General features: G+C 41.1%; 3 protein-coding genes across 3 annotated transcripts in view; all 3 read right to left on the reverse strand.

Moving 5' to 3' along the window:
* LOC137844264 (olfactory receptor 4D1-like) overlaps nt 1–424 on the reverse strand; it is a gene marked incomplete at its 5' end in the record, with an annotated part of 1,447 nt that extends 1,023 nt beyond the window's left edge. Inside the window, one exon of the mRNA XM_068660465.1 lies at nt 402–424. Coding sequence (XP_068516566.1) covers nt 402–424 — 23 coding nt within the window. The remainder of the gene's footprint in view (nt 1–401) is intronic.
* Nucleotides 425–1,515: 1,091 nt separating this feature from the next.
* Nucleotides 1,516–8,818, reverse strand: LOC137844659 (cytosolic phospholipase A2 gamma-like). Its single transcript, XM_068661162.1, has 4 exons — nt 8,503–8,818; nt 7,320–7,474; nt 5,437–5,605; nt 1,516–2,471 (listed from the first exon to the last, which is right to left on the reverse strand). The coding sequence occupies exons 1-4, from the start codon at nt 8,558–8,560 to the stop codon at nt 2,302–2,304; spliced, it is 552 nt and encodes a 183-aa protein (XP_068517263.1). The 5' UTR covers nt 8,561–8,818; the 3' UTR covers nt 1,516–2,301.
* A 5,010-nt stretch (nt 8,819–13,828) lies between these two features.
* LOC137844265 (cytosolic phospholipase A2 gamma-like) lies at nt 13,829–22,636 on the reverse strand. Its single transcript, XM_068660467.1, has 6 exons — nt 22,362–22,636; nt 20,188–20,307; nt 19,180–19,322; nt 15,820–16,015; nt 15,468–15,576; nt 13,829–13,896 (listed from the first exon to the last, which is right to left on the reverse strand). The coding sequence occupies exons 1-6, from the start codon at nt 22,371–22,373 to the stop codon at nt 13,829–13,831; spliced, it is 648 nt and encodes a 215-aa protein (XP_068516568.1). The 5' UTR covers nt 22,374–22,636.
* Nucleotides 22,637–23,071: the final 435 nt, after the last annotated feature.

Genomic DNA, 23,071 nt, shown 5'->3' on the forward strand with positions numbered 1-23,071 from the left:
GCACTTTGGTGACTCCAGCCCTCAATTAAAATAGACTTTGCCTTGGGGAACAACGAGGCCTAAGTGGTCCTCAAAACAGTACCCCACCTCTGGATATAGGCTCACCCATTACCGAGCCATTTCCAGCTTTGGCAATCAATTGTCTGTGGGTGTGTGCCTTCAAGCAAGCTCAGCAATGTCTACAAGAAAGATCCAAGATGCCCATGTCTTCTTCAAGGCTTCTTCACTGCTCCAAAATTGGCTCCCTACCTGTATCCTGTTGGACCCAATGAGGCATATTGGCAAAGCAAAAGGTGTAGTGGGTTTAGGTGGCAAGGTTTTGGTAGCAGGGGGGCCATAGGAGTGGTTTCTGTGAGAAGGATCTAGAAGCTGCCCCATGTTTGGTAAGGGCCCCACTGCTGACCAGAGCTGAGCCAATAAGTGATGTTGTTTTGCACCTCTGTGAGAGCATATTTAAGACAGGGAAAAAAAAACAAACACTGCACCACACAGCAGCTGGGAGAGTGAGAGGAATGAGGAACAGCCTTGCAGGCACCAAGGTCAGTTGAAGAAGGAGGGGGAGAGGTGCTCCAGGTGCCGGAGCAGAAGTCCCCTGCGGCCTGTGGTGAAGACCATGGTGAAGCAGGATGTCCCCCTGCAGTCCATGGAGTACCACGGTGGAGCAGGATTCCCAAGCTGCAGCCCATGGAGGAGACCATGGTGGAGCAGGTGGACCTGCACCAATGGAGGCTGCCACCTGTGGAAGACCCCTGTTGGAGCAGATTCTGGGCCGGACCTGTAGCCCGTGGAGAGGAGACCACGCAGGAGCAGGTGACCTGGCAGGAGCTGCTGCCCATAGGGGATCCAGGTTGGAGCTAGTTTTCTTCCGAGGGATGGACCCCGTGGTGCGGACCCATATTTGGAGCACTTCTGGAAGAGCTGCTGCCTATCGGAAGCCCATGCTGGATCAGTTCATCAAGGACTGTATCCCGTGGGTGGGACCCCCACAGTACAGGGGACGAGAGTGACCGAGAAGGAGCGGCAGAGAAGTGCTGCTAGACTGACCATAACCCTCATTCCCCCGTTCCCCTGCGCCGCTTGGGGGAAGGAGGTGGAAGAGGGGGGGGGGGGGGGGGGGGAAGGTGCTTTTGGTTTCTTTCCTTTGTTTCTCACTTCTCTAGCTTGTTAGTAATAGGCAAAAAAATCTTACTATCTCCTGTATACCAAGTCTGTTTTGCCCGTTACAATAATTATTGAGTGATTTTCTCATCCTTATCTCAACCTTTGAGCTCTTTTCACATATTTTCTTCCCATTCCTCTTTGAGGGGGAGTGGGAGTGGGAGAGCGGCTGTGGTGGAGCTCGGCTGCCCACTCGAGCGGATCCATGACAAATATGCAGTTCCATTGCAAAACAGCACTGAAGATGTTTAGCATGTCAGTTATCAAATGCATAAGGATTTGCAAAATGGTTCTCTGTTGTGGCAAGCTGCGCATCTGCCTGTCTCTGTGTGTGTTGACAACAAAACCTTTGTTTTCATAGTGTTTGGATACTCCTTACCACTGATCTGGCAAGAAAACATGCGTAAGCCAAAATCCATGGAGTACTAGCTTAAGCACATCTACATACCACAACGAAGATGCCTGAATTCCAACTGGAACTCGTTCAAAAGAAATTATTCTGAGTTTAATGAAATAGCATTTTTCCTGTAGTGCTATTCTTGATTTACCAACCTGGTTACACATAATCACACAGAATTGTTTATGTTTGACAGGCTCTCTTGAGATCCTGTAATCCAACCCACTGCATAAACGGGGTCAGCTCAAACAAGCTGTCCAGAACCTTGTCTGATTGGGGTTTCAGTATCTCCACAGATGGAGAGTCCACAGGTTGTCTGGGCAACCTGTTTCAGTGTCTGACCAACCTCTCACTAAAACATTTTTTCTTTTCTTGAGCTCAGATTCAATTTCCTAATTCTTTAAACTCGGTCTGAACACAAGAAAACACAGGAAAACACTAGTAAATTAAACACAGGACAGCTCTGAGGACTTTGACATTTTTTAATATCACAGGCATACTCGTCTAATGCCAGGATGTTATAGGCAATATTATTTGACTGGGACTATTCAGTGCACCATGGGACAAAGTCAAATACTTCTGCCATTGTGAACAACCTATAGGTCAGATATTTAATATTTGATCAGTTTTAAATTTTATACACAAGAAATGCAGAAAAATGAGCAGGTGAGAAATACGGAGTCATAAATTCATTATTCTGCGCAGAAGAGAAAACAATCAAACAAACACAAAAACTACCTTTGCATTCAGAACTTGTTTGTATGAGAGGAAGATAGAAGCAGTTGTATCTCTTGCAAAATTCTCTTACTATTATTGGACACATTCAGCTTTGCTTTTGCAAGGAGATCTTTGATGTTAGTCTCGGAGTAGGACATGTTAAAAGTAGAGAACTTACTTCTGTATTCTTCAATTTTATCTAGAAAACAGAAAACACTGTGTAAGTAAATGCCAAATATAAAGCTACAAGATCATCCAAGAAAAGCATGGACTTGTGGAAAATATTAATCCCTGAAGACCCACAAGTTTCACATAAAAATTTTTTATCACATTAAGATAATGCTGGAGCCAGCAACATGAGAAAGCAGAAGTTCAATCACAATTTCAGAGGTACTTATTCGATCACCAGCTTTATCAGTTATCTAAGAGAGAGAGATAAATCTGCAACAACCTGTTCCTCATCAGTAACTATAAGGGAAACAGTAATAAATATCCCCAATTTGGATTGTCTAACTTCTAAATGTGATATCTCCTCAACTTCTTTTTAATGGGAGGTCCGCAATTTAATTAAAATGATCACAGAATCACAGAATCACAGAGTGGCCGAGGTTGCAATGAACCTCTGAAGACCATTTAGTCCAACCCCCCTGCTGAGCAAGATCACCTAGAGCACACTGCACAGGATGGCATCCAGGTAGGTTTTAAATATTTCCAGAGAAGGAGATTCCACAACCTCTCTGGGCAACCTGTTCCAGCGCTCTCTCACCTTTACAGTAAAGAAGTGCCCCCTCATATTCAGACGGAACCTCCTGTTCTTCAGTTTGTGCCTGTTGCCTCTTGTCCTGTCACTGGGCACAACTGAAAAGAGACCGTCTCCATCCTCATTAAACCCTTTCCTCAGGTATTTATATATGTTATTGAGGTCTCCTCTCAGTCTTCTCTTTTCCAGGCTAAGCAGGCCACGTTCTCTCAGCCTGTCCTCATATGACAGGTACTCCAGTCCTCTAATCATCTTTGTAGCCCTTCTCTGAACTCACTTCAGTAGTTCTATGTTCCTCTTGTACTGGGGAGCCCAGAACTGGACACAATATTCCAGGTTTGGCCTCACCAGGGCTGAGTAGAGGGGGACGATCACCTCCCTTGACCTGTTGGCAACACTTCTGAATGCAGTCCAGGATACCATTGGCCTTCTTGGCCACAAGGGCACATTACAGAATCACAGAATCACAGAATTTCTAGGTTGGAAGAGACCTCAAGATCATTGAGTCCAACCTCTGACCTAACACTAACAATTCCCACTAAACCATATCCCTAAGCTCTACATCTAAACATCTTTTAAAGACTTCCAGGGATGGTGACTCCACCACTTCCCTGGGCAGCCTGTTCCAATGTCTAACAACCCTTTCAGTAAAGAAGTTCTTCCTAAGATCTAACCTAAAACTCCCCTGGCACAACTCTAGCCCATTCCCCCTTGTCCTGTCACCAGGCACGTGGGAGAACAGGCCAACCCCCAACTCACTACAGCCTCCTTTAAGGTATCTGTAGAGAGGAATAAGGTCACCCCTGAGCCTCCTTTCCTCCAGGCTGAACAAGCCCAGCTCCCTCGGCCGCTCCTCGTAGGACTTGTTCTCCAGGCCCCTCACCAGCTTCGTCGCCCTTCTCTGGACCCGCTCAAGCACCTCGATGTCCTTCTTGTAGCGAGAGGCCCAAAACTGAACACAGTACTCGAGGTGCGGCCTCACCAGAGCCGAGTACAGAGGGATGATCACCTCCCTAGCCCTGCTGGTCACACTGTTTCTGATACAAGCCAGGATGCTGTTGGCCTTCTTGGCCACCTGAGCACACTGCTGGCTCATATTCAGCCAACTATCAACCATCACTTCCAGGTCCTTCTCTGCCTGGCAGCTCTCCAACCACTCCTCTCCCAGCCTGTAGCTCTGCTTGGGGTTATTGCACCCCAGGTGCAGGACCTGGCACTTGGCCTCGTTGAACTTCATGCAGTTGACCTCAGCCCATCGGTGCAGCCTATCCAGATCCTCCTGCAGAGCCTTCCTACCCTTGAGCAGATTGACACACACACCTAGCTTGGTGTCATCTGCGAACTTACTGAGGGTGCACTCAATGCCCTCGTCCAGATCATCGATGAAGATATTAAAGAGGACTGGCCCCAGCACCGAGCCCTGGGGAATGCCACTAGTGACTGGCCTCCAGCTGGACTTGACTCCATTTACCACGACTCTTTGGGCCCGGCCATCCAGCCAGTTTCCAACCCAACGAAGCGTGCGCCAGTCCAAGCCTAGGGCAGCCAGTTTCTTGAGGAGAATGCTGTGGGAGACGGTGTCAAAAGCCTTACTGAAGTCAAGGTAGATCACATCCACAGCCTTTCCCTCATCCACCCAGCGCGTCACTGTGTCATAGAAGGAGATCAGGTTTACTGCCACCCAGTCAGCCTGCTGTCCAATAGGACTCCTGGGTCCCTCTCTGAAGAGCTGATCTTCAGCAGGTCAGCCCCCAGCCTGTACTGGTGCTTGCGGTTATTCCTCCCTAGGTGCAGTACCCTGAACTTGTCCTTGTTGAACTAAATGAGGTTCCTCTTGGCCCATCCCTCCTGCAGCCTGTCAAGGTCCCTCTGAATGGCAGCACAGCCCTTTGGGGTATCAGCCACTCTTCCGAGCTTTGTGTCATCAGCCAACTTGCTGAGGGTGCACTCTGTTCCACCTCCAGGTCATTGATGAATAAATCAAACAACAGTGGACCCAGTACTGACACCTGGGAGACACCGCTAGCTACAGGCCTCCAACTAGATTCTGCACTACTGAGCACAACCCTCTGAGCTCTACCATCCTGCCAATTGCCAGTCCAACTCGCTGTCCACTCATCTAGGCTGCACTTCCTGAGCTTGATATAGAGAACAAACCAAAGATTACATAAAATCTTTTAGCCATGAGTGCAGACACATTTATCTGAGGGAGTGAGGGTAAATCCTACATATTAACACCTGCACAAGCATCTGTTGATTATGAATAGAGCCTCCTCTCTTCCTTTTCTTCTGTGTCCATTTACAACAGCACTAGGTAAAAGAGGACTTTCAAATGCTTGGCACCAGAGGTTGAAGATATGAAATGCAAGTACATAGAGGCAAAATAGAATCAAATGTACGTTACCAGAACAATTCACTTTGTTGAAGAGTGGAAAGTGCATGACTGTAGGGCACGACTTGTCTCCTCGAAAGATATAACAATCAGAAGGGCTTTCCTTGTCCATTTCCTGCTTCTCTATGTTGGGAAATGGAATACCATTTTTCTGGCAGTAGTCAGCTGCTTTCTCGACAGTCTGAGACACAAACAAGATAAAAGATGTATACAATTTCTCTGTTTGTTTTTGAAAACCTAGAAAAAATCAATCCTATCTCCAGTAATAAAATTAATTTGTACCAAATGATGATAGTTTCTTAGACAACAATAAATTATAACCTAAGTTATGTATAAAAAGCGAAGTTTTCTTCAGTTCTCTGAGGAATTGACTGAATCAAGAATACAAATGAAAATCCATCACTTGCTTCTGGAGTCACTTCTAGCAAGAATCTTTGTTTAACAAATTACAGCTACGTCCAGAAAGGCTGACACTGAAAGATATCAAAATTAAAGGGTCTTGACATCTATACAACAGTCTAAAGATATGACCAGGTTCACAAACTTTCAGAACAAATTTTGCTTTCCAAAGCAGTCCTCCCATGCTTGCACTCTAGCAAAATTAAAAGGACCAGGTCTTTTCCCTGGGCCCATGAGCTTCATTTAATCTCAGGACTGGACCTTCAGCCCCTGTCTGAGCTATCTCCTAGGTGCACTGGTCTCCTATTCATACTCAGCCATGCCTGTACCTTAGCTCTTTTGATCTGGACCCTGACCCATAGACTGACTTCCCAGCTTGACCTTGGAACAGTGTCATTGCTATGGACCTGCCCAACAGTAACTAGGCTGGTTACTGGCACCAGAGCTGATACTTTTCTGCCACCAGTCCTGATCCATACTGACTCTCCAGACTGACAATGCCCTCAGAAATATTTTTTATCTTCTGGGTAGCTCTGGAGTGGTCAGGCAGCTGGACTAGATTCTATTCTGTTCTGTTCTGATCTGTTCTATTCTAATTTCTATTCTGTATTTCTACTCTACTCTACTCTACTCTACTCCACTCCACTCTATTCTCAATGCCTACTGTAATATATGGCAATCCAAAGCAGCCAGTGCTTCCTGGTGCATTTACCTCCACTGTCCCTGAAGTGACCACACTGAAAAGAGCCAGAGAAGCAGAGTTAGAAATATAAAATAATAGAAATAAAAATAAATGTAAACCATATCTTCCCTGCTCACTGAGTAAGGAGTTTTTGTTTAGTTTAGTATCCTTCTCCCTCCTCGTTCCCCCCACAAAATAGAATAAAACAGAGTTGGAAACATAAAATAATAGAAATAAAAATAATTGTAAACAATATCTTTCATGATCTTTCAGTTTTAATTTTGTTTTTGTTTGTTTCACTGAGAGTGTAACAACTTCATATTGTTTTAATTGTTTCAAAAAACAGCACAAAAATCTCTAGGAAATACCCTTGCTGTGTCATCTTTGAAACTGGTTGAATTTCTTCTCCTTTCTCTTCTCCGAGAATTTTCAGCCTCTGCAGTTGCTGCAGACTTTTTTGCTGGTGTAACTATTAATACCACATTTCCTCACGCTGCATACCTGAAGGATCTCTTTGAAGAATGTCATCAATTACTCTTAAGGAAGGAGTAGTATCAGTTACCCACACAAAAGTTCTGACCAGCCTTAAGGAAAAAAGGGAGACTAAGAAATTTGTGAGTGCTCTCTTTGTTGCTTTTATGCACCTTTGATAACCTGATAGCTTGATAACCTGAGAGCATATCATCAAATACCTGTGAACAAGACAGATAAAGTGCCTCAAGTTCTAAAAATATGTTTCTGCCAACTGCCTTGAAAAAAAGTCCACGCAATCAACCCCAAAGTAGTCTCTCCAAAGAGATAACCACATATGTACCTCAAAAGGATCTCCAGAGCTGAAGTCAAAGGAAAGGATAAGATCTGTCTGACGCTGCTTTTTAAGTACCAGAGGATAGGCAGAATTTATTGCCAGGCCAGCATCAATCAAGGAGATGGTTTTGTTTTCGAACAAGTGAGAGGACTGAATGTTAGCTAGTCCAATGGAAAAAAAAAAAAAAAGGAAAAAAAAAAGCAATGAGATTCATGAAGACAAATATGAATATATATATATATAGATAGATAGATATATGACCAACCCCAAAAGAGTACATCAGACTTTATTGATTATGCATCCCAAAAATATATAGGAACCTGCATCTCATGCTCAACCAGATGACCGATGTAGATTCTGACAGGAGGAATCTACATCCATTTGAGCCACCTCTTTCTCTGACTGTGATCAATTTTAGACCAAAATTCCTGATGATCTTTTAGAAGAGATTATGCCCCTAGAAATATGCACTAGTCATTTGAAGATAAGATCTTTGAGGGAAAAATGAACAGATGAGCTAGCTCAAGATCATGACACTTAAATATATCTGTCTAAATGAAGGTTTCTGCTTTTAAGCCAAGTGCCCAAACTTCCATCATTTTAAGTGAGCATTCAGTTAGTGCAGGCGATAGAATCTAGAGACCCATGTTACTGTCCATGTGCCAAGAACACAACTCATTTTCATTAACTTTGCTGTCTAGTTCCACCTCCTTAGTCTCCTTTCTGTGTCCTCCAGGTTCTCCTGCAAATGGGCACAGGGGTTCTGTAGGTTTTCTTTTGTACTTTTCACCCTAATGTTGTAGTCCTCTGAACTCAGGGCAGTTTGTGTGATGTTGGATGCCTGTGATTATGTGACTGAATTGAGCTAGTATTTTATGTGTCTGCAATGATATTGCAGGTCTGGATTCCAGTAGTGTGAAATAAAATTCTGTTTTTGACTTGTTTACATGCTGCCCACAATGGGATGCTATTAAGAGAGGGAGGATCTTGGAAAGGAAAGTTATCTAACTTGCTGTATTAAAAAAATAAATAAATGCAAAGACAGTTTTATTGGTTTAACATCACACAACCACAGCCTAAAAGCTCTGCCAGATCCCATGCATTCTGCTCTACCAATCAAGTCAGATAACATAACCAGTTTGTATTTTTTGAATCTTAAATAAAAAAAGATTTCATTGGAGTTTCTTACGGCACTTGTAAAGGAAGTTATTAGTTGTTCCCCACATCCAGTTTAAAGTACACTTCATTGTTTTAGTCAGGATCCTGAAGATACTCCATAAGCCAGCTAAGAAGAGATAAAACAACTTAGAACATAGTTGAATCTAGACAACTTCACTTTTTGACTGGTGCAACAAAATCTGGTGAAGATGCATCATGTCAGAAGAACATACGTGCTGATAGTATACAGCCAGCCTTAGTGCCAAGGCCCAAGTGCTTCCAAAGAAAAAGAACCATACTTTTCACTAGTTCAGATAATTAACATCAGTCAGTGGAATCTTAGTCCACTTGAAACAGATTTGAATAAGTCAGTCGAGGCCTGATCTTTTCTGGGCCCCTTGCAACATTCTTGTGGCTCAGAGAGTGTTCTTTCTTTTAATTTTCTTTCCAGCTGAAAGTCCCATGGATAAAGTGAGAGCCAGGTTACAGCCCGGTAGAACAAACTGTGCAAGGTGGGGAATATTGGCAGAAAACCATGAGAAATTCAAGAGATCATGTGAGAAAATGTGAGAAAACCAGCTCAATGTGATAATTTGGAGGACCGTATTGGGCAAAGACAGGCCAGGAGTGATCTGTGTACACAGTCCTTGGAACAAGTACAGGAGATTAAAGAAGCAATGGCCATATTTAATCTCATAACACCAACCAATTTGCTCCAGAAGGAAGTTGGCAAAAAGCTGCCCATACACAGTGGGTGATGGAACTTGTAGAGCCCTGGATCTACACATGTGATATATCAGCTTAACATTGCAAATATATTCTAGGAACTTCAACATGAAATTCTTATTTGAAATTTACTTGTGTCTTGCTTAGATCTCTTCTTGGTCTTTTTTAAAATAAATCCAAATAATCTTCATTTGACTCATAGTCTAATAAATATTGTAGATATAAGCTAAATGAGTTCAGTTACTTAAAACTTTAGTGCTAAAAGTAACTAAAAGTTACTTTTATCTAAGCAGATAAAAGGGTGGAGATTTTGATTAGCTGCCAAAAATGCTTGCTATAGGATTTCTTATTTCATGACTTTTCATTTCCAAATGTCTCTAGTGATGGATGTTCCAAATGACACTTGAGAGTAATGCATGCTAAGTAGCTAATAGCAATCCACTGAGAAATCCACTCTTCAACATATACTTCATCAGTTTTGAATGCCTGAGAAGTACAGGCTCACTCAGGAACAAGAATACATGGGAAACTGATTGTTCAGGATTAGGCTTCCTAATTTATTTACTCAGGAAGGCAGATTCTAATTACTTTCACGAGAACAGAAAGCTTTATGAACATTGAAAACTGGAATATCATTGATACATTCTATAGTATAATTTTCACTAGATCATCCCACAATGACCCTACATAAGATTTACACTGGAATTTATGTTCACAATCCTCCAAAGATGGATTTTTTTGAAAGCACATACGATATAAAGAGCAATAAAAGATACTAAAAATGAAATAAACTTGCCATGCAATGATTGTGACATTTCTTCTGGAGTACCTTCTTGTGCAAGATAGTCTGAAAAAATGCAAGTGTTAAAAAATGAAAAAATGAAAGGAAAATGAAGTGGAGAAAAAGCTAAAAGCCAGTGACATTAAAGAAACACATACACATCAACTTACATGACAACTTTTTCCAACAAATGCATGTGGGCTTTTGTAGTAAATCGCAGGATTTGTAGAAAATCCTGTGAATTTTTCTAAATGGGGTGAGGAGAGCATCACCATTACAGTAAGCATTAATGTGCAATACTTGCCTCTAAATTCCTTTTCTATTTCTTTGCAAAGATTAACACAGCTCTCTATTCTTTCCTCCTTTGTTTTCATCACCCAAGTCTTATGCACTTTAAGGCACATTTGGTAGGATGCACGTTTTTTTTCATCTTCTTAAAAAGAGAAAAGAAGAAAAGGAAAGTATAAGAATACACAACAAAGGAATTTGTGAAGTCAGATTACTGAGAGTGCAGGTACGAAGAAACTTCCACATCATTCACTTGCCTGACAATATTTTCAACAATTTATTGAAGACTTCTTCAGGATCTCTCCCACTTACAGCACAAATCTGAAGTTCTAGTAGAAGCAAAACAGTCTGAGAAAACTCGGTGGTATTTGACATACTTTCTAAGAAAGACAAGATAGAAGTTACATCAGGATGGAATTTATCTTACCAAACATCAGCATGATGGTATTGATCTAAGTAGATGGTAACTAACATGAATTAGTGAAGATGTAGTCATTGTATCAGATGGAATCTGTAGAAAGCCTGCCCTCATTTGTCTTATCCTAAAAAAAGTTTAGACTGGTGAGAGGAACCATGTAGCAAAGTGAATATTTCTCCCTGCTGACAATAAAAACATCTAACACTGAGCTTTTCACATCTGGATGGCTATACAATCATACCAGAATAGAAATAGTCTTTGTTTTCATTCTGGAAGAAAAACTCCATGAAACACAACAGCAGGAGGAGTAGCAAAAGTTGGAGTAAATGGGAATTAGTTACGTGTTGAAGACCTTACAAATTATTACATGTGTGAGAGGGGGAAAAGGGCCTGGATTTCCTTGTACCTTGCCTGACAATCCTAACAGTCCCCCAAGGGATTACATGGGGAAAGCAAATCAGTGTTTAATTAAAAAAAAAAAAAAAAAAAAAAAAGGCAAAAAAAGCACAAAGAATCACAATAACCCACCATGACCATATCCATATGGGCTGCACATTCTTGTCTCACAGGAACTTAGTAACCTTTTTAACAACCCCTTGATATAGTCTAGAAAGAAATAAAAAAAAAAAAATAAAAAAGATAATTAAAATAAGAATACCCCTTCTCATAAAATAGTCATTGTCTTTCAGTAAAAGACAGCAAGAAATCTAGCCTTGCACTTAAATGTAAATATAAGTACAGTTCCATTTTAGATTCCTTGAAAGATCTCCCCTGTCTTCTGGCTGGCACTCTAGAAGAGCACTATTCTCCTACTGATTCTGTTCATCACTCATAGATCTGTGTTTTAAGTGCCAGATAAAGAGTGAAGCAAAGAAGGACCAAGTAACTCAACTTTATGCATGTCCTTTGCCACCAGGATTCCTGCCTGCCTCCATTTCAGCAGCAGGTCCACATTTTACCTAGTCTTCCTTTTGATGATTATGTACCTACAAAGCCCTTCTTGTTGCCCTTAACATCCCGCACCAGATGTAGTCATGACTGACACTTCAGGTCTCAATTAGCGGTATCTTCAATGTCCATGAGTAATTTGAAGTGCCCAAGGGTAATTTGAAGTATATGCTCAATTTGTAATTTGAACATAGAGGCAACGGAAAAAAACAGAGTACCTCGTATAGCCTTTAGAATTTCTTCCATGCTTCCCAAAGCACTCCCCCATAAGCCTGAAAGAAAAGAAAAAAGAAAAAAAGTGGTTAAAATACTTGTTTTATGTTTGTCTTACTAAGAATTCAATCCAAGATTGCCTTTCAATAGTACACTCCTCTTACCTAACTTTCAAAACCTGTAAGGTAGAAGTCTAAATCAAAACTACTTGCACAGTTTTCCCTTATTGTCCACTGAAACGATTATACAGCTTAAAATCTGATTTATTCCTTCTTCCTCATGCCAGGTCTACAGTTCAGTGGGCTATTTTTTTTTATTTTTTTTTTTTACATTAAGGCCAGTATCCCATGGCAAACACTGAATACTCTCTCACTGTAGAACTCTTGGTTGAACACTTCGCTGTGCAGACCCCACACATGAGCCCAGAACCATAAGTACTCTTCATTTCTTCACTGTATTTTGATTATTATTATTTTTTTCTGTCTGAATTAATTAAATAGCCAGAATTAGAGTGGATTTTCTGTTTGTTTGTTGAGTTTATGTTTTGTTTTGTTTTGTTTTTCCTAGAGGGAATGATGCCAAGCACATGTTTTGAGGAGACCGGGGCATGAAGTGATTAAATGCAAGATGTGTTTAAGGGTGATACATATATCTAGATGTGTCATAGACAAGTGAGATGAGATTTGCAGCTGTAGGTAGGGAATAAAAAGATTTGGCACCTGGACTGAAACAGAGTGAAACAAATTGAAATAATAGGAGGGACCAGTCCTCACAGGGTGCATCTGATTTGGGAAGCATCACTAAGTAAAGTAAATATGCTGAGATTATAAAACATTTAGACAGTTAGGCTGGGAATATTTTACTAACTTTACTAACCTAGGATGGGGGTCTCTAATTTTCCTTAATGACCACATAAAACTGGTCAGTTTAGGTAGTGGAGAGTAGAGAGGTATTCAGATGTTCCCATTTGGACGTTTGAAGAGAGACAAACTGGTCTCCAGAATTCTCCATTATTATGCAAGCATACATAATATATATATACACACACAATACAATATTAGCTACATTATTATAACCTGCAGAAAGATACAGAATAGTACACCTGTTTATATATATATATATATATACATATATACCTGTATATATATACAGAATACAAATATATATAGATAGATATTCTGCAAAGAAGAATCAGGAAGATTTACCTTGCATGTAACAAATGGTTTTCTTCTTATTCTTCTCCATCAGTGTACCATTTTCAAATTTACTTCCGAAGTTCTCTGTACTCACAAAAGCACCCAAGGCAGTATATCCAGCCTCATGTGGAGTGAATTCAAACCACGTCTCTGAGAAAATCAAAGAATATTGTGTTTTGTCACACAATATTCAGAAGTATAGCTGACCTCACCATCCCAAGATAGCATTCAGGTTGTTTTTCTTTTCCTTTCTTAAATCACCTGACTTCAGCTGACAAAGATGAACTTTCATATGGGGAACAAAGATAGTCATAGCATGCTATGCCTGCTGCTTGTTATGCTCTTGGTATCCTTTATAACCTGGCCTCCAACTGCTACACCTGAAAGGTCTGGGATTCCTGCAGATCATCCGTCAAATTGTACAGCTCTGAATAAATCTCTCAGATGTGCTCATAGGCCTCTCAATGCTTATAAACTAAGAGAGTCCTTCTGCTCACGTGGCATGACTGCCCTAATACACTTTAGTGTCAGTGAAGAGAAGAGAAAAGGCTTGAGTCAAGTACCCGCATATATGTTACCAGGGACTTATGGTACCAGGGACCTATCCTGAACTGAGTCATCTGCCTGCATCTGACTGTTTTGATGTAGGATGGAAAGGAAGCCCATACTGTTATAGAGGAGTAGGTGAAGTAGGCAGAGTATGGTAAGACTGAGGCAAGGGTTAACCACTCTGCCTGCTCTGTGCTACGTGTTCTGCAATGAAAGGGTTAACTTTTCTGCCTAGAAGTTAGGACCTGATCACTTTGTCTCTGCCCAGAGCTATAAACATTGGCCTGAGAACTTTCATCTGATGGGCTGGGAACAACAGATTATTTGAGAGAAACACCAAAATTCCTGTTTTGAGAAAAAATCAGCTTCAGAGAAGATCAAGGCCTCAGGAACACATAACAAAGGATTGGTGCCAACCCAAGGCCCACACCTGTCCTGTGCCAAAGCTCTGTTTTGCATGGAATAAGGGAAGATGTTTTGCAGAGGTGGGACTGCTGTAACAATATGATTATATATGTTTGCATAGTGCCTTATTGCAACTTGTATATAAACTACTGCAAATTTTGTGTGTGTGCTCTCTCCCTCTCATTTCCCTAATTGAGCAGCTGTCTGATGATCATGACTAAATCTTACTAAAAACGTTTACTAAAAGGAGGTAGAAATTCCCCCTTTGTCACAGAACATCCTGAGTCACTTTTGTGACAAAAGGATTCTCAAATGTGAATAGAGAGAACTTTACAAAAGAACTGAGCCCCTCTGAATACTCAGATGGAGGCCAAGGAGTTCTATGATGGCACCAGAAGTCTATATTCCAGCTTCCACATTGTGGTGGTGCAGACCCTCCCTCCACCTCACCCCCCCACCTCCAGCAACTCTTCAATGTCAGGATTGCCATTGTTACAAGTGCAGTGAGTTGGGATGATTAGGCACTCCCTAACTTAACCTGGAACTCCTGCTACCTGGCTACTTGAACTGTACAATCTGGAAAGTACTGGAATTGTATGGTTGGTTTGGCAACACAAGGATTACCTAACCTGAATTGTGGCCAGAATGGAAAAATACTGACCAAAGCCATTCATCTCACAGTCCTATAAATACCGGTCCTAAGCGAAAAGCCCCCTTGAGCTCTCCAGGACCACAGTGGGCTGTGACCTAGGATCTTTCCCTTAGGAGGGATGCCTATTAGGGCAGACTCCTTGAGGTTCAGTGATTGTCTGCTGAATAAGCTGAGTCAGATGAGGGTGAGTACTTCAACAAAAGAAGAAAATTTCTTGGTGAAGTTCTTGGTTCTTTGTGAAACTCAATGTGATGAGTTTAGAAACCCCCCAATCCCTTGTTGTATAGAAATCACCTGTCCCTTGCTGTACAGAAATTGCTAATACCTTGCCATTAAGTCTTGTGTGTGAGCACTGCTATTTACAAATCTTTAATTAAGTCACTGTATGGATTGTAACAAACACTACTGATTTCTTATGTTAAATATGATAATGATTAACTAATGATTAAATGCTGCTAGGGAAAAAAATCATACAAACTAATTTGTGATTTACCGTAAAGGAATTCATACATCTTAAATTGCTGCTACATGAGACCTGCGTAACATTTCATCCACAACATACATTTTGAAGATCTATTTTATTGATGTCTTATCTAATCTGTTTAGTTTATTCTGTTCTGGAGTTGTCTCACTCTCCTATCATGCAAGTGACCTTTACAGAATGTGATTCAGCCCCTGGAAGTGCCTCTTTTTCTCCATTATTTGTCAAAATGGGGTTAGATATCAGCACAGTTTATGTCTGCCATTGCCTTAAAGGAACCTAATAGTATTTAAGATATCTGATGGTATTTAAAATAATATAAGATGAACCCATATTTACCTGGAGAGCTTGCACTCAGTTTTTCCTTATCCACTGCTGCATAAATTGGGTAAGGGTTTATTCCAGTCTCTGATGCATACTTGTAATCAGTCAGCTCGTTCTCATCAAACTGGAAAATAAGTATGAACATCAGTTGTTGTTCCTCCCTTCCATACTACTGGGGATAACCCCACTTTGGAGAATGGAGTTGGATTAACTTCTCTACCTTTACATATCCAGAGATTAGACATAATGCTCTAAAATGTTGCTTCAATTTACGCAACTCCTCAAAACATTCACCAAAGTCAAATTCAGTTGCAATTACTTTGAGATGTTCAAAACATTCAAAAGGTGTTTGCAATTAGTTTCTTACCTGATGCAGTATTCCGTATACAACACAGGCCCAGACATCAGTGAGTGAGTAATGTTCATCTTCTGATGACTCCTCTAAATATTCTATTGCCTTCATAAAATTTGAAGTGCCCACTGTGAGAATTTTGATTAGATTCTCTTCCAGGGACTTCAATTTTTCTGACCATTTTGACTCTGTATACAGCATGGACATGCACCTTTTAAGGAGAAAGAAAAATCCGTTCTCTAGTAGAGAGGGAAATGATTAGAGCTTTGATTTTTTTTTTCTTTCAATCTGCATGCAGATACTGGAATGATTTAAAAAATGTATGGGAAGGAAAAGAACTCATAGGTTTCTCCACAAGCAAGGAACTTTGCAGCATAGAAGGATGTCATTGTTCCTTGATCGTTTGCTTCCCACTTGCATTCTGACAATGTCATTTAATAAGTTAGATGACATGAAGCTGAATTTCAGGTGGTTACATGCAATTATTTAGGGTAAATTGCTGTAGGAATACAGATTTTGCAGAACTCTTTAGTGGGAAAGATGTGAAGCCTGCTAAGAAACAGATAATCCATTAAAGAACATGGAACAAACTTAAGTAAAACGAATTACATCATGTCACCATTTTTACAAACTTGTGAAATTTTTGGTCTGTTATTAGGACCAATAAATTTGGTATATTTGCAGTGTGGTATCATATCCTACTAAAATATCATCTCTGCTAACTACTTGCAGAGATGTGAAGGGCTCAGACTGTTCCAAGACTAGCTCTATGGCCCTAATATAACCTAATAAATTAAGGTGTATAGAATTACTTTCTTCATCAAGAGCAGCCTGTTGTCTGTGTATTGACTCTGTACAATGAAGATCATAAAATCATAGAGCCATAGAATAGTTTGAGGTGTAAGTGACCCTAAATATAATCTAGTTCAATCCCTCCCTGCCATGGGCACAGACAACTCCCACTTGATCAGGCTGCCCAAAGCCCCATCCAGTCTGGCCTTGAACATCTGCAGGGATGGGGCATCCACAACTTCTCTGGGAAATCTGTTCCAGTGCCTCACTATTGTAATAGTCAAGCACTTCATAGAATCATAGAATTATTCAAGTTGGAAAAGACCTCTAAGGTCATCTAGTCCAACATTTAACCTAGCACTGACAAGTTCACCACTAAGCCATGTCTCTAAATTCTACATCAAAATGTTTTCTGAAAACCTCCAGAGATGGTGACTCAACCACTTCCCTGGGCAGCCTATTCCAATGCTACACAACCCTTTCAGTAAAGAAATTTCTCCTAATATCCAACCTAAATCTCCTCTGGCAAAGCTTGAGGCCATTTCCCCTCATCACTTGGTGTTTGGGAGAAGAGACTGATCCCCACTTCATTACAACCTCTTTTAAGGTAATTGTAAAGTACCATAAGGTCTCCCTGAGCCTTTTTTTCTATAAGCTAAATAACCCCAGCTCCTTCAGCTGCTCCTCATAAGACTTGTTCTCTAGACCCTTCACCAGATTTGTTGCCCTTCTCTGGGTTCTCTAGAGCCTTCACCAGCTTTGTTGCCTTTCTTTGGACATGCTCCAGCACCTCGATGCCCTTCTTGTAGTGGGGGGCCTTAAACTGAACACTATGTTCATGGTGTTCATACCAGAGCTGGGTACAAGGGGAAACTCACTTCCTTAGTCCTGCTGACCACACTATTTCTGATACAAGCCAGGATGCTTTTGGCCTTCTTAGCCACCTGAGCACATTGCTGGCTTGTATTCAGCTGGCTAGTGACCAATAACCCCAGGTCCCTATCTGCCGGGCAGTTCTCCAGCCACTCTCCCCCAAGCCTCTAGCACTGGTTGGAGTTGTTGTGCCCCAAGTGCAGGACCCAGCACTTAGACTTGTTGAACCTCATACAGTTGGCCTCAGCCCATCAGTCCAGTCTATCCAGATTCCTCTGCAGAGCTCTCCTACCCTTGAGCAGATCAACACTCGTGCCTAACTTGGTGTCATCTGAAAACTTACTGAGGGTACACTCAATTCCCTCATCCAGATCATTGATAAAGATATTGAAGACAACTAGCCCCAATACTGAGCCCTGGAGGACACCACGAGTGACCAGCCTCCAACTGGATTTAACTCCATTCACCACAACTCTTTGGGCCCAGCTACCCAGCCAGTTTGTAACCCAACAAAGCATACACCTGTCCCAGCCTTGAGTACCCAACTTCTTCAGAAGAATGCTGTGGGAAACAGTGTCAAAAGCCTTACTGAAGGTGAAGGTGATGTGGTAGACCACATCTACAGCCTTTCCCTTGTCCACTGAGCACATCACCTAGTCATAGAAAGAGATCAGGTTTGTCAAGCAGGATCTGCCTTTGATAAACCCATGCTGACTGGACATTGTCAGGGCCTGATCAGCCCTGGGCCAGAGTTGTCCTGCAAGTTCTGTGTGATGGCACTCAGGATAAGCTGCTCCACAAGCTTTCCCAGCACCAAACTCAGACTGACATTTCTTCTTAATATATCTAATTTCAACCTACCTCTTTTAGTTTAAAACCATTATGCTTTGTCCTATCACTACACTCTCTGTTAAAGAGTTCCTCTTCAGCTTTCTCACAAGGCCCTCTTTAAATACTGGAGGGCTGCTGTAAGGACTCCCTGGAGTCATTTCTTATCCAGGCTGAACAACCACAACTCCCTCACCCTGTCTTTGTAGAAGAGGTGCTCCAGCCCTCTGATCATCTTCATGACTCTCTTCTAGACCTGATCTAACAGGTCCATGTCTTTCTTATGTTGGAGCTGAATACTGTTCTCTAGATGGAGTCTCATGAGAGCAAAGGAGACCCAGTGCTTTTATGTAGGAGACCCAGTGCTTTTCCCAACAGGAAGGGGGCAGACAAAGTAGGTAAAATGGTAGCAGGTGTTTACATTTATGCACCTTGAGTCATTCCCATACACTCGAAAGATGTAGCTAAGTTTTATAGGCCCTTTCTAAACGTTACATAACCTGTATTAAACAAGCCCCTTTACTTCTGAGTAGTATGGTACCCAGAAGTTTTCAACATTTTCCTGGCTGGTTGTCACTTTTCTGCTCTCCTCATCGTCATTAACCTGTAAACAAGGGGAATTATATCTTCAAGAAGGTAAGACAGAGTTAGCTTAATTGAGAAGTTTTCCTCTCTAGGGATGAAAGATCAGTCTTGCTGGACTGTAGGTGATATTATAAGTATTTCCTGTGCCTCTCACCTTTTTACAGGCACATCTCACCTGCCGCTAAGTTCATCAGTTGTGAGCCCCATACAGGGTTCTGAACAGTGAAGAAAGTGTCAGATTTCTACTGAATCTATGAAGCAGTTCACTTACTATCACACCAGTCAACAGGTACCTACCAAGTGGATCCTGACACCCCACACAGATACATGACAGCATCCAAGATATTCTGATTTTTCAGCTCCACCAAGGTTCCTAGCAGGGCTATCATAGCACGCAGGCCTCCTCCTGATCCCAGAACAACAATGTTAGGTACATTATTCTGAGGAGAGGAAGACAGAAAACACCAGTACATAAAGGTTAATCTTGATGCACTCTCTTTAGAGCAAAGGCTTAACAAACAGTCAGGGATAAGGGCCCTTGAAGTTCTCACCTCACCTGTTAGTTTTGTTTAGGACACATTCCATAATCTACCTGCTTTCCCCTATTTCTCTTTTCCCTTTACATAACGGTCACAAATTATGTTCTCCTTTATATTGTCCCACCATGAATGAACCGCACTTGTCTTTCTGATATGTAATTTTGTACTGGCTATGTTTCTGTGATGTTGCTTCAAAACATAATTATATCTTGAGAAGTATGTACTGTGTTTCTCTGTTCCCTTTCCGTCTCCAAGACCTTTATTTGTTATTTTTTTCCAAAAGTGAAAGATAGAACTATTATAGCCAGCCAAGACATTTCTAAAGAAGTATGCTGTACTGCATTCAACTAGATTGGAGTCAACTTTCTTTATAGCAGCCAATATGGTGCTGTATTTTGGGTTTCAGGCTAGAATGGTACTAATAACACACCAATAATTTGACTGTTACTGAACAGTGCTGCCACAGCATCAAGACTCTCTCTTTCCCACTCCGCACTCCACCCCCAGAAAGCAGGCTGTGGGTGAGCAGGAGGCTAGGAGGCAATAGAATAGATACGGGACAACTGACCCACATGGACTAAAGGAATATTTCATACCATGTGATGTTGTTCTGGTTTTGGCTGATATACAGTTAATTTTCTTGAGGTCAATAATTTGAAAATTGACCTCATTAATTGACAAATTATTGGCCTCACTTCAAATGACAGTCTGTGTTACATCACGGGAGTGTTATCCTTTTTACCTTAACATGATTGTCAGTGCTTACCTCCTCAAAATGAACATCAAGTAATTCATGCAGGCACATCTGCACTCTTCCTCTTCTATTCCGAGTGGCTCTTATCTCACCTTCTGAGAGATCGTTAGACAAACGAACTTGATTATTAACCTGGCATAAAAAATGAAATACATTCAGGGTAAGAACATTTCTCACTACATCAAATTTAATACATAGTATCCATACATATGATCCAGCTCTCCACAGACTAACCAATGTTTACCCTGATTTAATACCTAACATCATCAAAAAGAAGATCAGAGAACTCATTTTTCTAGTATACTTTAAATAGAGGATAGAAGGGCAGAATTCTTGTTGAAACAATTTATCAACTGCAGTCAAATTCAACAACTGATTTCCTTGAGTCAATGATATATCTTTCAGTTAAAAACAAATGTCTAGCTGGAACTAATGTTCACAATAGCCTAAAGAAATAGAACTTTCACAGGTTTCTCTTATAGATCTGATATATGTTTGTGGCAGCATTCATTTCACTTAATTTCACTTCATTCCACTTAGATTTCACCCTGAGATCTACAGTACCTGAACATAATAGAGTCTTAGAATCACACAGTCACTGAACAGTTTTGGTTGGAAGGGACCTTTAAAGATCATCTAGTTCCAACACTCCTGGCATGTCTGGGAAGACATACCTTCCACTAGACCATGTTGCTCAAAGCCCCATCTAAGCTGGCCATAAACACTTCCAGGGAGGGGGCATCCACAATTTCTCTAGGCAACCTGTCCCAGTGCTTCACCACCCTCATTGTGAAGAATTACTTCGTTATATCCAATCTAAATTTACTCTCTCTTAGTTTGAAAACATTGCCCCTTGTCCTCTCATTACACACCCTGGTAAAGCATCTCCCAATCTTTTCTGGAGGCTTTCTGTAAGTATTGGAAGACCTCTATAAGGTCTCCCTTTATTGCTCTCTCCTCTTCCTTAGAGAAGGAGACATCTTTAAGTTAAATAACCCCAGCTCTCTCAACCTATCTTCATAGAAGTGTTCCATGCTCTGATCGTTTTTGTGGTTCTCCTCTGGACCAACTGTAATAGGTCCATGTCTCTCTTGTGCTGGGGGCCACAGAGCTGGATGCAGTATACCTAGCAGGATATCGTGAAAGCAGAAGAGATTGGGAGAATCACCCTCCTTGATCTGCTGGCCATGGGCTTTGATGCAGCCTAGAATAAAATTGGCTTTCTGGGTTGTAAGCACACATTACCAGTTCATGTCAAGTGTTTCATCCACCAGTACCCCCAACTCCTTTTCTGCAGGGCTGCTCTCAATCCATTCATCGCATAGTCTGTATTAATATTTGTGATTGCCTGAACCCAGGTGCAGAACCTTACACTTGGCTTGGCTGAATTCCCAAAATAGAACCCTGAGGGATGAGACACCACTCATCACTGGTCTCCACCTGGACATTGAGATATTGACTGCAACTGTTTTAATGTGACCATCCTGCCAATTCCTTATACACTTAGCAACTTCATCTCCCAATTCCCTCACCATTCCTGGATGCAACTCATCAGGCCCCATCAACTTGTGCATATTCAGATTCTTCTGATGGTATCAAACCTTGCTTTCTCCTACAGAGGTGGGACTTCATTCCCCCAGTCCCTGCCCTGAGATTCTGTGACCTGGGAGGTATTGAATGAGCAATTGCCTGTGAAAACTAAGGCAAAATATTGTTGAGTACCTCAGCCTTCTCCATGTCAGTTATAGCCATTAACATTTCTTGACATTAACATTAACATTTCTTAACATCAATGGAATGAAACAACCTCTTCTAGAATACCACTCCTAAACCATATTTCATACACCCCAGAGATACTGTTGCACTGTTCCACTTCACTAGGAAATGTATTCATGATTAGCTCATATGTAGAAATCTATATTGCAGATGTTTGCAGTCAGTGAGATGAATCCTATCCTTACTCTCATTCATGTTTTGGAGGTTTATCTTTTGATATCATCTAGACAGGAAGACTCAAATAATTGAAATAGTCCCTACAAATACTTTGCAGAGTAACATATGCATGAAGTACATAGAACATCCATTTTCAAAATCATTATTACATAAGTATCATAGAATATGGACAACGAAGCAGACAGAAGAAGAATTAGAAAGAGAGGGAAACTAGGGTAAGGGAAAGAGCATACCTCGGTAGCCATTGAGATGTCCGTCTTGGTATCCTATAGATCTTTGAAAAAGGTATGAAGAGCAATGTTTTAGTTCAGAGTAAGTTTGCAACTGGAAAGGAGCTGAATTTATTACTTCCAAGTTTGTCTGGAGGGTGGGGGGGGAGGAGGAAGAAGAAAAGTAATATTTAACAAAAGGACTGAGTAATTGTTACGTTGCATCATGCTAGTCACCACAAATCCTTGGGATTCATGATTTACAGACTGGTGGCTTTGATTGCTCCGCCTTAGCAACACTGCCCATATTCCCATAACTGCCATTGAATGTTATCATTTGAACAAGACTTCTTATGCTAAAAACATTCATAAATACTGTGTACATCCAAAGGCAATAAAAAGACCAATGTTAGCCTAAACATGTATACAAGTAGTATACTACTACTGTAGAACTGATTAGGATAACATTGGTCTTTTACTGGCTATTAATGGTTAGTTGACTCAGATTGATTTGATAATTTATATCAGAAAGCAGTTTGGAGTTCCCAGCATTCTGCTTCTTAAGAAGAGAATGGAAGTTTTATGATAAAGCGTGAATAACCCTTTGGTATAACACCCAATTGTTAACAACCTAATTTCAAAACTATTCAAAAGGTAACAAATAGGTGTGCACTTGTATACACAAAACAAACTGAAATATTCATAGAATCATAGAATGGCTTGGGTTAGAAAGG

This window comes from Anas acuta, chromosome 25, assembly GCF_963932015.1.
Source record: "Anas acuta chromosome 25, bAnaAcu1.1, whole genome shotgun sequence".
NCBI lineage: Eukaryota > Metazoa > Chordata > Aves > Anseriformes > Anatidae > Anas > Anas acuta.